The 12372-nt window shown below is 37.2% G+C and overlaps 1 protein-coding gene across 1 annotated transcript in view; it reads left to right on the plus strand.

Moving 5' to 3' along the window:
- SIRT1 (sirtuin 1) overlaps positions 1-12165 on the plus strand; it is a 31217-nt gene extending 19052 nt beyond the window's left edge. Inside the window, 3 exon segments of the mRNA XM_034775481.1 lie at positions 4444-4630; positions 7486-8064; positions 9974-12165. Coding sequence (XP_034631372.1) covers positions 4444-4630; positions 7486-8064; positions 9974-10290 — 1083 coding nt within the window. The 3' untranslated portion in view covers positions 10291-12165.
- Positions 12166-12372: the final 207 nt, after the last annotated feature.

Here is a 12372-nt window from a genome sequence, read left to right on the forward strand (position 1 = left end):
CTTTGACACACATTTTCAAAGGCTTGTTTGAAGCTATTGTCATCTCTCTAGCCCTCTGTTTTGTGTGACATGCTCCAGATTTAGGCAAAGTAGTTCCTACTACTCTTCCTAATGTAGAGCAATACTATATTGGACAGACCTTAGCACCAGCCCCACTCTTTATCCCCTCCCCTTCAAGGAGCAGAGGAGTTTCTAAGAAGGTGCTTAGCTGGCCAGGAGGATCTGGGAGGGGAAAAGAACTTGTTCACACAAGTGGAGTCCTAGTCTAGGAGGTGGGTCTCTGCCTGTCTAATTAAAGGCCACTTCTCAGATGGTTCTGCCACAAATGCTTCGCATATCCACAGTTGCTCTTTTAAATGAGAAACTCAAACAAAGGGCCATAAACATTCAAACTCATTCTCAAATATAATGGTATAAGAGGAAGCAGGTTATTTGAAAAATAGGTTTACTGTAAAGATTAAATTGAAAAATAGAACTATAGTTGAGATGTGACAGACCTTTTTGAGGTGACTGCAGCACTGAGGGTTATTTGTAACATTTGAAGTGTGCAATAATGCCCATGAATAAAATCTTATTTGTATTGCTATTAGGAATATTATATATAAGCACCATTTCTCCTGCCTGGGTACCTGTTGCTCCCTCAGCTCTGAATCTGTGGGTTTTCAGCTTCGAATCTGACATCACTGAGGCTTCTCATGGCTGTTTGTTTGTTAGCTGCCAGCTCTCCCTCTGCTGACACACTTGGATCACTGCACTGATACTCAGAGCCTTGTCTTCTGCCTTTGTACCAGAAAAACAGAGACTTCTTTTTGGGCTCTCCCTATTCTATCCAGTCAGGATTATTATTATTATTTTAGCTATTGCCACCACTTCCCCTCCCTGCAACATCTCCTTGTATTCTAGCAGTAGTTCTGGTAGATAGTGTCGTAGAAAACTTTAGGGAAGACAGGCATTTTCTTTGCTTGGGAATTTTACGCATGTTTAAAAGTGCAGTGCCTAGCAGTAAGATCAAAAGGGCTTCTCTTTCTGGCTCACCTCCATGCACTTGCAGTTCCTTCTAGTTGCAGCAGTGCAGTAAGACTATTTGGAACCAATTAGGACTATCTTCCTGTGGCAGGACCTGACTTTTTAAATAATCCCAGACAGTTGGGGGGGGGGATGTTTTCTATTGCAGTTTGTGTCCACTTCTGAACATGGCTTCTAAGAGCAAGGAATAGGTCAATCAGAGGAAAAGAAAATGCTCAAAATTTGGTTTTACCCCCCTCCCATTCTTCAAACTGCTCCAATAGCAGGCTTCTTCCCAGGGAGGAACAATATCTTCAGTCCCCAATCCTGTCTGCTTCTGTATCTTAATTCTCCACTGCCTCCCCAAAGTGTTTGTTTTAGGGGCCAGTTAATGGCTCTCTCCATAGAGGAGACTCTCACCTAGCTCAGAAACCCCAGGTGGTTCTCTACTTCAGCAGCCCCTTTGCCTCTAACAAGGATTTCCCTCCCCATTCCTTCAGATAAATAGCTTTCAGTACTAAGTCCTTATAGAAGACTGTTTCCCCTCGTTCCAGCTTCCTTCTAAATACAAACTTGGACGTTGCAGTTTCCTGGGTCTTTTAATTCTTCACAGAAATTTTGCCTTTTTTTAGCCTTGTTCCTTCTCCAGCCAGATTTCATCCTAAATCAAAGGGGGATGTTCGGAAAGGAAATGAAAATTCCAGACAGCTTCTTATCAGCAGAGACCTACTTTTAACCTATGATAGGATTGTAAAAGATCTCTTAATTTTGCTGCTTTACTTCATTCTTCTGCCCCTGCTTCTCTGCCTCTCCTAAAACAGAGTGGTGTTGTCCACCTTTAACATCACCAGTGACATTGTGTTCTTTGCTGGCCAGTATCCATGACCACCTTATCTGGATAAGAGGAAGAAGGGGCTATAGACCTGGAATGAACTCTTGAGCAAGAAGATATTTTCTCTTCAACTTCTCCTGAGGACATCATTTCTGTTTTACTTCTAATTACTTCAGGCCATTTCAAGAGTTACTAGGACATGTGGCAGAGGTTCTAGAATTAGAAAAAGTCCAGAAAAAGATGCACCAACTTTTGTACATTCTTAAAGGAATTTTTCTTTACTCATCTTATCCCTGGTTCACTGGTAATGTCAAGAGCCAGTGAAAAGCTCCAAGTCAGGTTGGACCTTCCTTCCCAACAGCAAAGATGCCAGCAGGAATAATTTTGGGGGATGGGTGTATGGAGAAGGTTACTCTGAGGTACCCTGGGAATTTGAGTGACCAGCTATCTATTCTAGCTTTAACTTCTCAGTATCAAATGTCAGCTTTTGAAACAGATGCTCCCCCTTAATAATCATCTTCCTGAGAATTAGCAGAGAAGTTCGTAACTGGAAGATGTATAACACTGAAGCATGGACTGGATAGTGGCATCAGCTGTTTCACTGAGAGAATATTTTTGTCACAAGTCATTGAGCCTTTTGTCTGAGATTCAGGCCCATGTGAATGGGTTTTTTAGCCTTAAGATAAATGAGATCTCGAGAAAATGAAAGATACTATTACTTGGTCTCTGGGACTCCTTAATGTAGATCAAAAGAGGGAATGCCTCCATGTCATTTTCCTTCTTATACTGAATACTTTACTTTACACATCCTTAAGTTTCCAACCGCAGTTCCAGAGAGGAGTTGTTGGCATCAACAGAAGAGGCAGAGAACAGCTAAATGCTCTGTCGTCGTCTTTGTCAGCAGTACATCAGATCTGAAGTTTTCTGTGAGAGCCCAGAGCAAGTTTCAACTTTATCCTCCTCCTCTGTCCCCTTTGGGGAGCACTTGGTTAATTTCCCTTTGGCTTGGGATACTAGAGATCATTTAGTTTGGATGTGTGATCCAACTTCACTCCATACCATCTTCCAGCCCTCATGCCATCTCGCTTCTCTGGGATCCCTCTTGTGAGAATCTGTACAGAGTAGGAGTGGATTCCTTGTGTAAAGACTGGAATTGCGGAGAAAGTGCCTCAATACAAAAGGGGGAAAAATCTATTTATTTTTGGTTTTTCAGAGATGGCTTTTGTCCTATTGTGGACCTCCAGAAACTAACCAGCTTAATCAGAAAAATCAAGTTCCACATACTGACACTGGCTTCCATTATTTCTGCCTCTCACCCACAGTACTAGTTCATGGTTCTCTACTTAAGATGTCTTTTTTCCATATAGCTTTCAGATTGGCTCTCAGAAAGTTTTTGGCTTAAAAGTCTGCAGATGCTGCCTGGAGATCTCTTCACACCTTTATGCAGCACTAGTCTCTTGATCCATTGAGATCTAATGCTTGCTATGGGAGGGCAGTTCTGCAGTCTTTGTTTAATGAGAATACCTCAGCCCTCCTTCCTAGGAGTTGTACTGCGTGCAAGACTACAAATGGGAACCTGCAGCAGACACCTCAAAGAAAGATTATTCAGCAGTAAGTAGTTTTTTGAGAGTGATGCCTCTGTATATTCACACTCCTGACCTTCCTTCCGCTCTTTTCCTAAATTCTTAGCACTCTGTAGTTTAGCAGAAAGAACTCAGGCAGTTAGGGCTACATCAGCCTTCTATAAACTCCGTTCAGAGCTGTGAGAGAGGATACTTGTGCATCCTTAACAGGCACTGCTTTCCAGAAGGCTCCCAAAGCTCAGTGGCTGCAGGGGAGTGGGCATTACACAAGTGTAGATAGATATAGAGACAACACTCTCAAAGAATTAGTTTCCAGTGAACAGCATTTTTCTGTCCTGTGCAGGAGTGGAAAATTTATGATGGGAGTCTACCCTGGTGTCAAAATGCAAAATTTATCTTTCCTGTCCTATTATGCAGCATGTGGTTAATTGGCTATCTGCTAGAGTTCAGTGGTACTATATGCATGTAATTTGTGAAATCTTCAGGATGAAAGGTTCTATAAATGTAAAACTATTACAGTATACACTTTGGGAAGGCTGTTTTATACGGGGACATCTTCCAGGAATTGGCAGTTAATAACTCTTGTTTAGTCAGAACAATATCAGTATAAATTCTGCTTGATGGTAATATATTTAGCCAGTGCTGGGTAGTAGTAGACTAAACCCATGTTAGAGAAGTGTGAAATTAAGTTCTGGACTTCAGTAAAGAAGTTGCCAAATAAAGATTGTGGGTTATATTTTCTTGGGTACTTCCTTTGATTTAAAATTACCTGAAAGCACAAAGTGAGCCTAATACTCTGTCACTCACATGCTACTGTGTGTGCAGAGCAGCAGAGTTTGGGATGCACAAGAGGTCTGCATAGAGCAGAAAAACAGACTGAGGAGACTGCATAAATTACTGAAGCTACTTTTAATACCTTTCACAGTATACATTTTGACAATAAATGATGAATTGTTCAAACTTGAGATTTTCACTTTAAAAAGTTGGATCCATGATCATTAATCAAATATTTTTATAATGCAGGTTGTTCCAAGATGTCCCAGGTGTCCACCTGATGAACCACTTGCCATCATGAAGCCAGAGATAGTGTTCTTTGGAGAAAACTTACCTGAGCAGTTCCATAGGGCCATGAAGTATGACAAAGATGAAGTTGATCTCCTTATTGTTATTGGGTCTTCACTGAAAGTAAGACCAGTAGCATTGATTCCAAGTAAGTGGCTATTGCTAATAATTTTGGGGAATAACAGAGGAAACATTCTGATGCAAAAGTTTCTGGTGAAGATAAATTTAAAAATGTAAGGTAATGCATATCATCTAGCTTCTGTTCCACACAATCCCAACAAATGTTTGAGATCTTCCTTGGCTTTGGTTCAGTGTGGAAGCTGGGCTGACTATCTTCTTTTTTCTAATTCAAGCATATAATTAGAGGAAGTTGCCTACACAAATCTGATAAGAGGGACAAAACAAATCTAAATGTATTTATTTTTTTAAACAAGTGACAAGGAATGTATCAAAGCAACAAAAATAATCTAAAATATTAAATTTCTTCACAAAAATACTTAATGGTTGATTTGTCTGATTTCATTGTATGTTTTAGTTCTCCATCTTTGCTTCTCACAAATGTTTCCTCTTCCCTTGCATTTGGATCATAATTTTTTTTTTTTTTTTTTAAATCAAAGGTTTAATGGGGAGTGTTGGCTTGGAAAAAAAAAGACAAAGTATATTTTTCAAGGTCCTCTTTAAATGTAATCTTTATTTTCAAGCCTTTGTTTTTAAGCACTGTGCAAAACTAGGTAATGTGTATGGTGGTTGTTTAGAAGTTTTTTAGTATCCTTGAGTCCCCAGAACTGGTGTGGAAAACTGTTTTATGTGCTGGTGCAGACTGGACAAAACTAGTCCCTCACTGTTTCAGAAAGTACTGAAAATCATTGTCAGCAATGGTTTATTTGCCTGGTATACACTAGGTTTACCAATAGCCTCTGTTCATTAGTATCTCTTCACAAATTTGTACGAATGCCTTATCAAGTTAAAAAATGTTAGTTCAGAACAGTTGCTGGTCAGTTGTTCATTATTATAGTGTCTGTGTTTGTTTTATCTGGGGGCTTTCTTTCCTCCAAAGGTAAGTTTGTCATTTAGGCTGAATGGGGAGCATGAAATTATGACCGTAGAAAAAAGCTTTGCTTCACAGATCCTTTCTCTCCTTACTTCCACGTTGGATAAAGTTGGATGTCTTTAGTCAGCTATCTGAAGAACCAAAGATGGGTCAGCAAGTTTTTTGTTCCAAATATGAAAAGGCAGGCAGGTTAAGCAATCCTTTGCATGCAATGTGGTTTGCAGTCTCAGAACATTGATTTTGCTGTAGTTAAAGGGATATCATTAACTGAAAGTCACAGTATCTGAACATTTTTGCATTGTTTCAAGTAATTCATAAAATTACTGTAACTTTTCCAAGAGATTAGAGAAGTCTCTTTTCTATTTGTTTACTTTGATCATTTGACAGTAACTTGTTTCACTGTAATCAGTTTCTTCTGTTTGCATAGGTTTTTTACATAGTAACAGAGTAGAGGATCACTTGTTTAAAAAAATAAAAGGAAATGACTGACGGATTGGATCACAGAAACCCCCTTGGGAACTGCCACCTGATGTGCTGAAACTACCTCTAAGCCTGTTTTCCCTGGCAGCTTGGGACTTCAATGCCTTGCCTGGTTTGAGCCAGACACGCTTGCCTGCTACAAACACAGACCCAGGTTTGAACCACGTCCCCTGAAAGCTGCAGGCTTAACTGAAAATAGCTTAAGAAGTGTTCCTGTTTCCAACACTCAGGTACCCAGCTTCCAATGGGGTCCAAACCCCAAATAAATCCATTTTACCCTGTATAAAGCTTATACAGGATAAACTCATAAATTGTTCACCCTCTATAACACTGATAGAGAGAAATTCACAGCTGTTTGCGCCCCCCCCCACCCTCCATACATACTCCGGGTTAATTAATAAGTAAAAGGCGATTTTATAAAATACAAAAAAATAGGATTTAAGTGGTTCCAAGTAATAACAGACAGAACAAAGTGAATTGCCAAGCAAAATCAAACAAAACATGCAAGTCTAAGCCTAATACAGTAAGAAAACGGAATACAGATAAAATCTCACCCTCAGAGATGTTTCAATAAGCTTCTATCACAGACTGGATGCTTTCCTAGTCTGGGCACAATCCTTTCCCCGGTACAGTCCTTGTTCCAGCTCAGGTGGTAGCTAGGGGATTTTTCATGACTGCAGCCCCCTTCGTTCTGTTCCACCCCCTTATATATCTTTTGCACAAGGCGGGAATCCTTTGTCCTACTCTGGGTTCCCACCTCTCCTTCTAAATGGAAAAGCACCAGGTTAAAGATGGATTCCAGTTCAGATGACATGATCACGTCACTATAAGACTTCATTACCCACTTGCCAACACACAGGTATACAGGAAGTCTTACAAGTAAACAGAGCCATCTACAGTCAATTGTCCTGATTAATGGGAGCCATCAAAATTCCAAACCACCATTAATGGTCCACACTTTGCATAATTACAATAGGACCTCAGAGTTATATTTCATATTTCAAACATTGATACAAGAATGATACATACATACAAATAGGATGAAGTACAGGAGTACTTGTGGCACCTTAGAGATTATAAGCTTTGTAATGATACCTTACAAGAGACCTTTTGCATGAAGCACATTCCACTTACATTATAGTCACTCATTAGCATATTTTCATAAAATCATATAGAGTTCAGTATCACAATGACTATAAAGCCACAAAATTGTTGGTAGACTAATGGCAGGTATAGCATCTGAAATTACTATTTTTTTAATTAACTAGACTAAGTTAATTGTTTACTTCTCAAACTTCTCTGTTTTAGTCTCTCATAAGTGGGTATATGTAGAGAACTTGGAGAACTCCAACTATCAAACTTTTGTTTTATCAGTAATGTTAGTGCATTCTAACTGCTGTTACATAATTTAACCTTTACTAGAAAAATAAGTATTTTAAAGTTTTGTGGTGACTGATCTTTTCTGTGTGTAGGTTCCATCCCCCATGAAGTGCCTCAGATCTTAATTAATAGGGAACCTTTGCCTCATCTACACTTTGATGTGGAGCTTCTTGGAGACTGTGATGTCATTATTAATGAATTATGTCAAAGGCTAGGTGGTGAATATACAAAACTTTGCTATAACTCTGTAAAACTTTCAGAAATAACAGAAAAGCCCTCACGAATGCACAAGGAATTTGAAATGCATTCAGCTGAGTTACCACCTACCCCTTTAAAAATTTCTGAAGACTCTAGTTCACCGAACAGAATGACACCACCAGATCCTTTAGTGGTACTTTCAGAACATCCAATTGAAGATAAGGCAGAAAATGCTGATCCTCCCTCAGAATCTAAAGGGAATTGCATGGAGGATAAATTGCAAGAAGTACAAGCATGCTCAGAAAACTCTGAAAGTATTACTGGCCAGCTAATGAACTCAGAACATATGAAGGATAATAGATCTAACAAGGAGGAAAATAAAGAGAAAAATGAAATAACTTCATCAGTTGAAACATTGAGAAAATGTTTGGCAAACAGATTTGCAAAAGAACAAATTAGCAAGCGGCTTGATGGTAAGTGTAAACTCACATTCTATAACCATCTTGATTTTCATATGTAGGATATGAAATCTTGAATTTTAAAGCAATAAAATGTTAATTTGTTTGAGGCGGTAGAGAACATTGTTTCAGGAGACACTTCAGCAATATATAAAGTGAAGTCTATTTTAGAGAAGCAAGCAGGAATAAGTCTATGTGCAGTGACAATGAAAAACGCACAATTTGACTAGGGACATGGAAAGAATCTGAAGAAAAACTGAAGAATCCTTTCTCCTCTTTCCTGCATGAAATAAACAAGTTATTAAAGTGTGTTATGGGGAAAAAGTAAGATTCAGGGAGTTGGAGATTATCAAAAACCAAAGTTTTTTAATTACTCTGCCAAAGTTAATGCTTCACCAAAAGTAATTTGTTAATCCTTTCACACTCGGAAGTTTTATTTACATTTCAGCATAATGGCTATATTGCAATATTTTGGATGACAAAAGCATGATATTGAGTGGGAAGCAAATCTTGTAAGTGACATTTAATTTTCTCAAACTGTCACTGTAATTACACACAGTAATAGTGATGCTGTGAGATATTAATACCAGCACTTCATCCTACTAAGTTTCAGTCGTAATAGTTTGAAGAAACTTTGGAGTTCCTGCAAACCTCTATGGTAATTCTGTGGCATAGCCCGTTGAACGTTCTGGTGACATGAAATATATAGAAGTTACCATTTCACTGTTACAAAATGAATTGGCATTGACAAGCTTTTAGGTTGTCAATTCTCCACAGCCTTTATCTCTTTGTACATCACCCAGTATAATGGGGACCCAGCCCGGATTTTGTGCTATTGTAACATTTACTATAATGCATAAGAGTCTAGGAAAACATCTATAGATCTGGGAGATAACTGCTTGTGTAAGAAAGTAATGAAAAAAGCTGGGCTATAAACACACCGCCATTCGTGTGTTAGTGAACTTTTTTCTTTAGTTTTTAAACTATGCAGTATAGTATGCATACATGATTTACCTCATTAAAACCAATACTCCTTATTTTAAAGAGTTCAGAATCTAATCCTTGCTTCTCAGAATGGAGAAAAGGTACTCCAGTGAATCAATATGGAAGTGGGTGGTCAGTATACCAAAACAAGAGAACTGATGAGATTAACACTCTCTACAGGAATATGAAACTTCAGTTGGATTAAAACAGATTAGATAGAAAGCTGGCAAACAACAAAATGTCTGAAACAGAAAAAAGTACACATCATTTTAAGAAATTTCCTAAATATGCCTATCTTCTCTGAATGGAGAGAAGAGATCTAGGGGATAGTCAAGAATAATTTGTAAAGAATGCATATGGTGCTGCTTCAGTAAAAGTGAATAAAATGCCCTAAAAGGAATAGACCACAAGAACAGAGGCATTGAAATGAAAGGGTAGTAAGTTTAGAAGGCAACATGAGAGTGGTTTTTTTTTTTTTTTTTTTTTTTTTTATCTGTAGAATTTGTTACTGCAAGTGTGTGAGATGATTCTTTTTAAAAAAAACACTGGGTGATCATGAATATTAATATTGAAAGCCTTGAAAACTAATACTGTTCTGAGTAACTCAGCCTCATGCTTTAGGGCTGAAATTGATCACAAGTGGGAATTAGGAAAGCGTTATCCCTTTCTTCTACAGTAATGCATAATTTGTATTTAACAAGTATGTTATGGAAAGACAGAGGAAAGGAATGCCTTGCTTTCCTCTGAAGTATCTGGTATTTGTCACTGCTAGATGCAGGATACTGGACTATAATGGTCTTATAACTTATTCTTGTTAGATTTCTGCATAATACTGCACATTTGGAAATGGTTTTGTGATTAGAAAGCTTGCACTGCAGCATAGTTTATTTTTACTTAACAATTAAGCAGATTACTCTTCATTGATTAAATGTATTTCCAGGTACTCAATACTTATTTTTACCACCAAATCGCTACATTTTCCATGGGGCTGAGGTATACTCAGACTCTGAAGACGATGTCCTATCTTCTAGTTCTTGTGGAAGTAGTAGTGATAGTGGTTCTTGTCATAGTCCAAGCTTAGATGTTGAAGATGAAAGTGAGATTGAAGAATTCTATAATGGCATGGAGGAGGAGGATGCTCCAGAGAGAGAAGAGGAGACTGGATTTGAGGAAGATGGAGTTGTTCAAGATGCAGTTGGTGAACCAGCTTATATAAATGAAGCTGCAGGAATTGATTGTCCATCAAACAAATTGTAAAGTAATCATTGACTGGTTACAGGAACTTTCCCACCAGCATTAGGAGCTTTGGCATGTTGGAATGAATGTTTACTTCTGAACTTAGAGCAAGGAAACCATATGGATGTAATGTTTATAAACAACTAAAACAGATTTTTCATGCAGTTTTTTTTAACTTTTTTCAATAAAATTTTGCAACTGCATTCAACACTAATTTTTTTTATTTTAAAAAGGTACTAAGTATCTTTAAGCAATTGTCACTATGTTCACTTTTATTAAGTTCATTTGTGTGATCAGGCATCTGTGTGTATGGGTGTATATATAGATATAAACAGTATTTTTGCTTAATGAATTTCAACATATATTATTTTTAAACAGTTTTGAAAAAGCCATTGGAATGTTAAACTAATATAAAGGGAACAGCTAATCTAGACCAAAGAATGGTATTTTTACACCTCATGGTTTATAACAGTTTGGTTTATTTATAATCTCTTTATGCTTCTGCTAAATCTTTCGTTCTTTTACAATCTGTCATTAAACACTGGCATTTTCCAAGACTTTCTGTGGCAGCTACTTTTTGCTTTGTTACTTTGTATATTTGAGACAGTGCCAGTAGATAAAAATAAAACCAGACAGAGAGCACTTGAAAATGTTTTTGCCTTTCTGAGACTTATATAAAGTGCTCTAAAGAGGATCATGCTTAATTAGCGTTTTTGAAGGATGACTGATATATCCTGTGGACATGAAGCATTTTCTATATTGGCTCAAAACTATAACAAGACAGTAAGAAATGTTATGAAAATATTTGTTTCTATTAAAGAAACAAATTGGATCCTCTAACTACAGAAGTTTTTCAAGTTAATGTATAAAAGGTCTATCCATGTAGTACTGCTTGCATAAATCCTTTCTGATAAACTGCCAAGATGTTAAAATGCAAGCTATTATGAATTTGTAAATCTTACTTTCAGGAGAATGTAAATAGGGGAAGATCTTTTCCAAATATTTGATGCTTATCATTTAAACTAGTTTCTCCCCTTTCTATTACACAAAAATCTGGCAATTAGCTGCTTACACTTCTAAAGTAATTGGTAAAATGCAGTGTAACCATAACTCAACCAGAAAGAGTGCCTCTTTGAGGTTCTGTCTCTTATTTGGAGAATGATACCTTATTACCTACTAGTTAGGTGTTTTTGTACTAGAAAGCAAAACAGCTACTGAAATTGGCTCCTACAGCGTATCTTCAAATGCTAGGTTGCCTTAAAACTGGATGTCACCATTTTTTTTTTCAACTGCAGATTTGTTTCCATGCTTTTAGAATTAAATGTTTTGTAAAATTGCACAGTATAGTAGTAAGTGAAGCATTTGTTTTCTATAAACCACTTCCATGCAACACTGACCCAAAAGAACTCTACAGATATAGATTATTCATACTTTGCTTGAATATTTATTACATTTTGGAATATATATATATATATAGTAGCTGTTCTTTAAACATAAAATCTGTTAAGTAATTCAGAGACTTTCAAATGTATTAAGAATGGCCTTCTGTGTTCATCTAAAAAATGTTCACATGTTGTCTCATGGTCCAAATTTTAAGACAGATTTCATTTGGCTACATTAAAGAATGCAGTATGTTTTGTTTTCACTTGCATGTCACAATGTATTAGTTTGTGCTATAGGAGATATTTTAAATTATTTTTACAGTGAGGATTGTTTTCTGCTCTTTTATATTGTATATAGCGTCTTTTATGTAATCTACTGACATACATTTTGTAGAAGACTGTTTAAAATGACTGGCTCTCTTCCTGCAACTTTTGAAATACAAACCCGTGTTTTATACTCGTACACTCTGTTCTAAAGTCTATTAAAATTGTCATTTGACTTTATTCCTGTTAAGAATGTGTACAAAGCTTTAACGCGTCTTATAAAAGTTACAAATTTGTCAACAGATGTCATATGAAATATTTACAGGTGCAGGCTATGAAACATATTTATTGTGGCTCTTTTTCTCCCTTACAGTTTATTTTAGTGAATGTGAAAAGATAGCCTCGTGTGGGTGCTAGAGCTTCTCTGTGTAGGACAGACACAGTAGTGCCTAAGAGG

This window comes from Trachemys scripta, chromosome 7, assembly GCF_013100865.1.
Source record: "Trachemys scripta elegans isolate TJP31775 chromosome 7, CAS_Tse_1.0, whole genome shotgun sequence".
NCBI classification, from domain to species: domain Eukaryota; kingdom Metazoa; phylum Chordata; order Testudines; family Emydidae; genus Trachemys; species Trachemys scripta.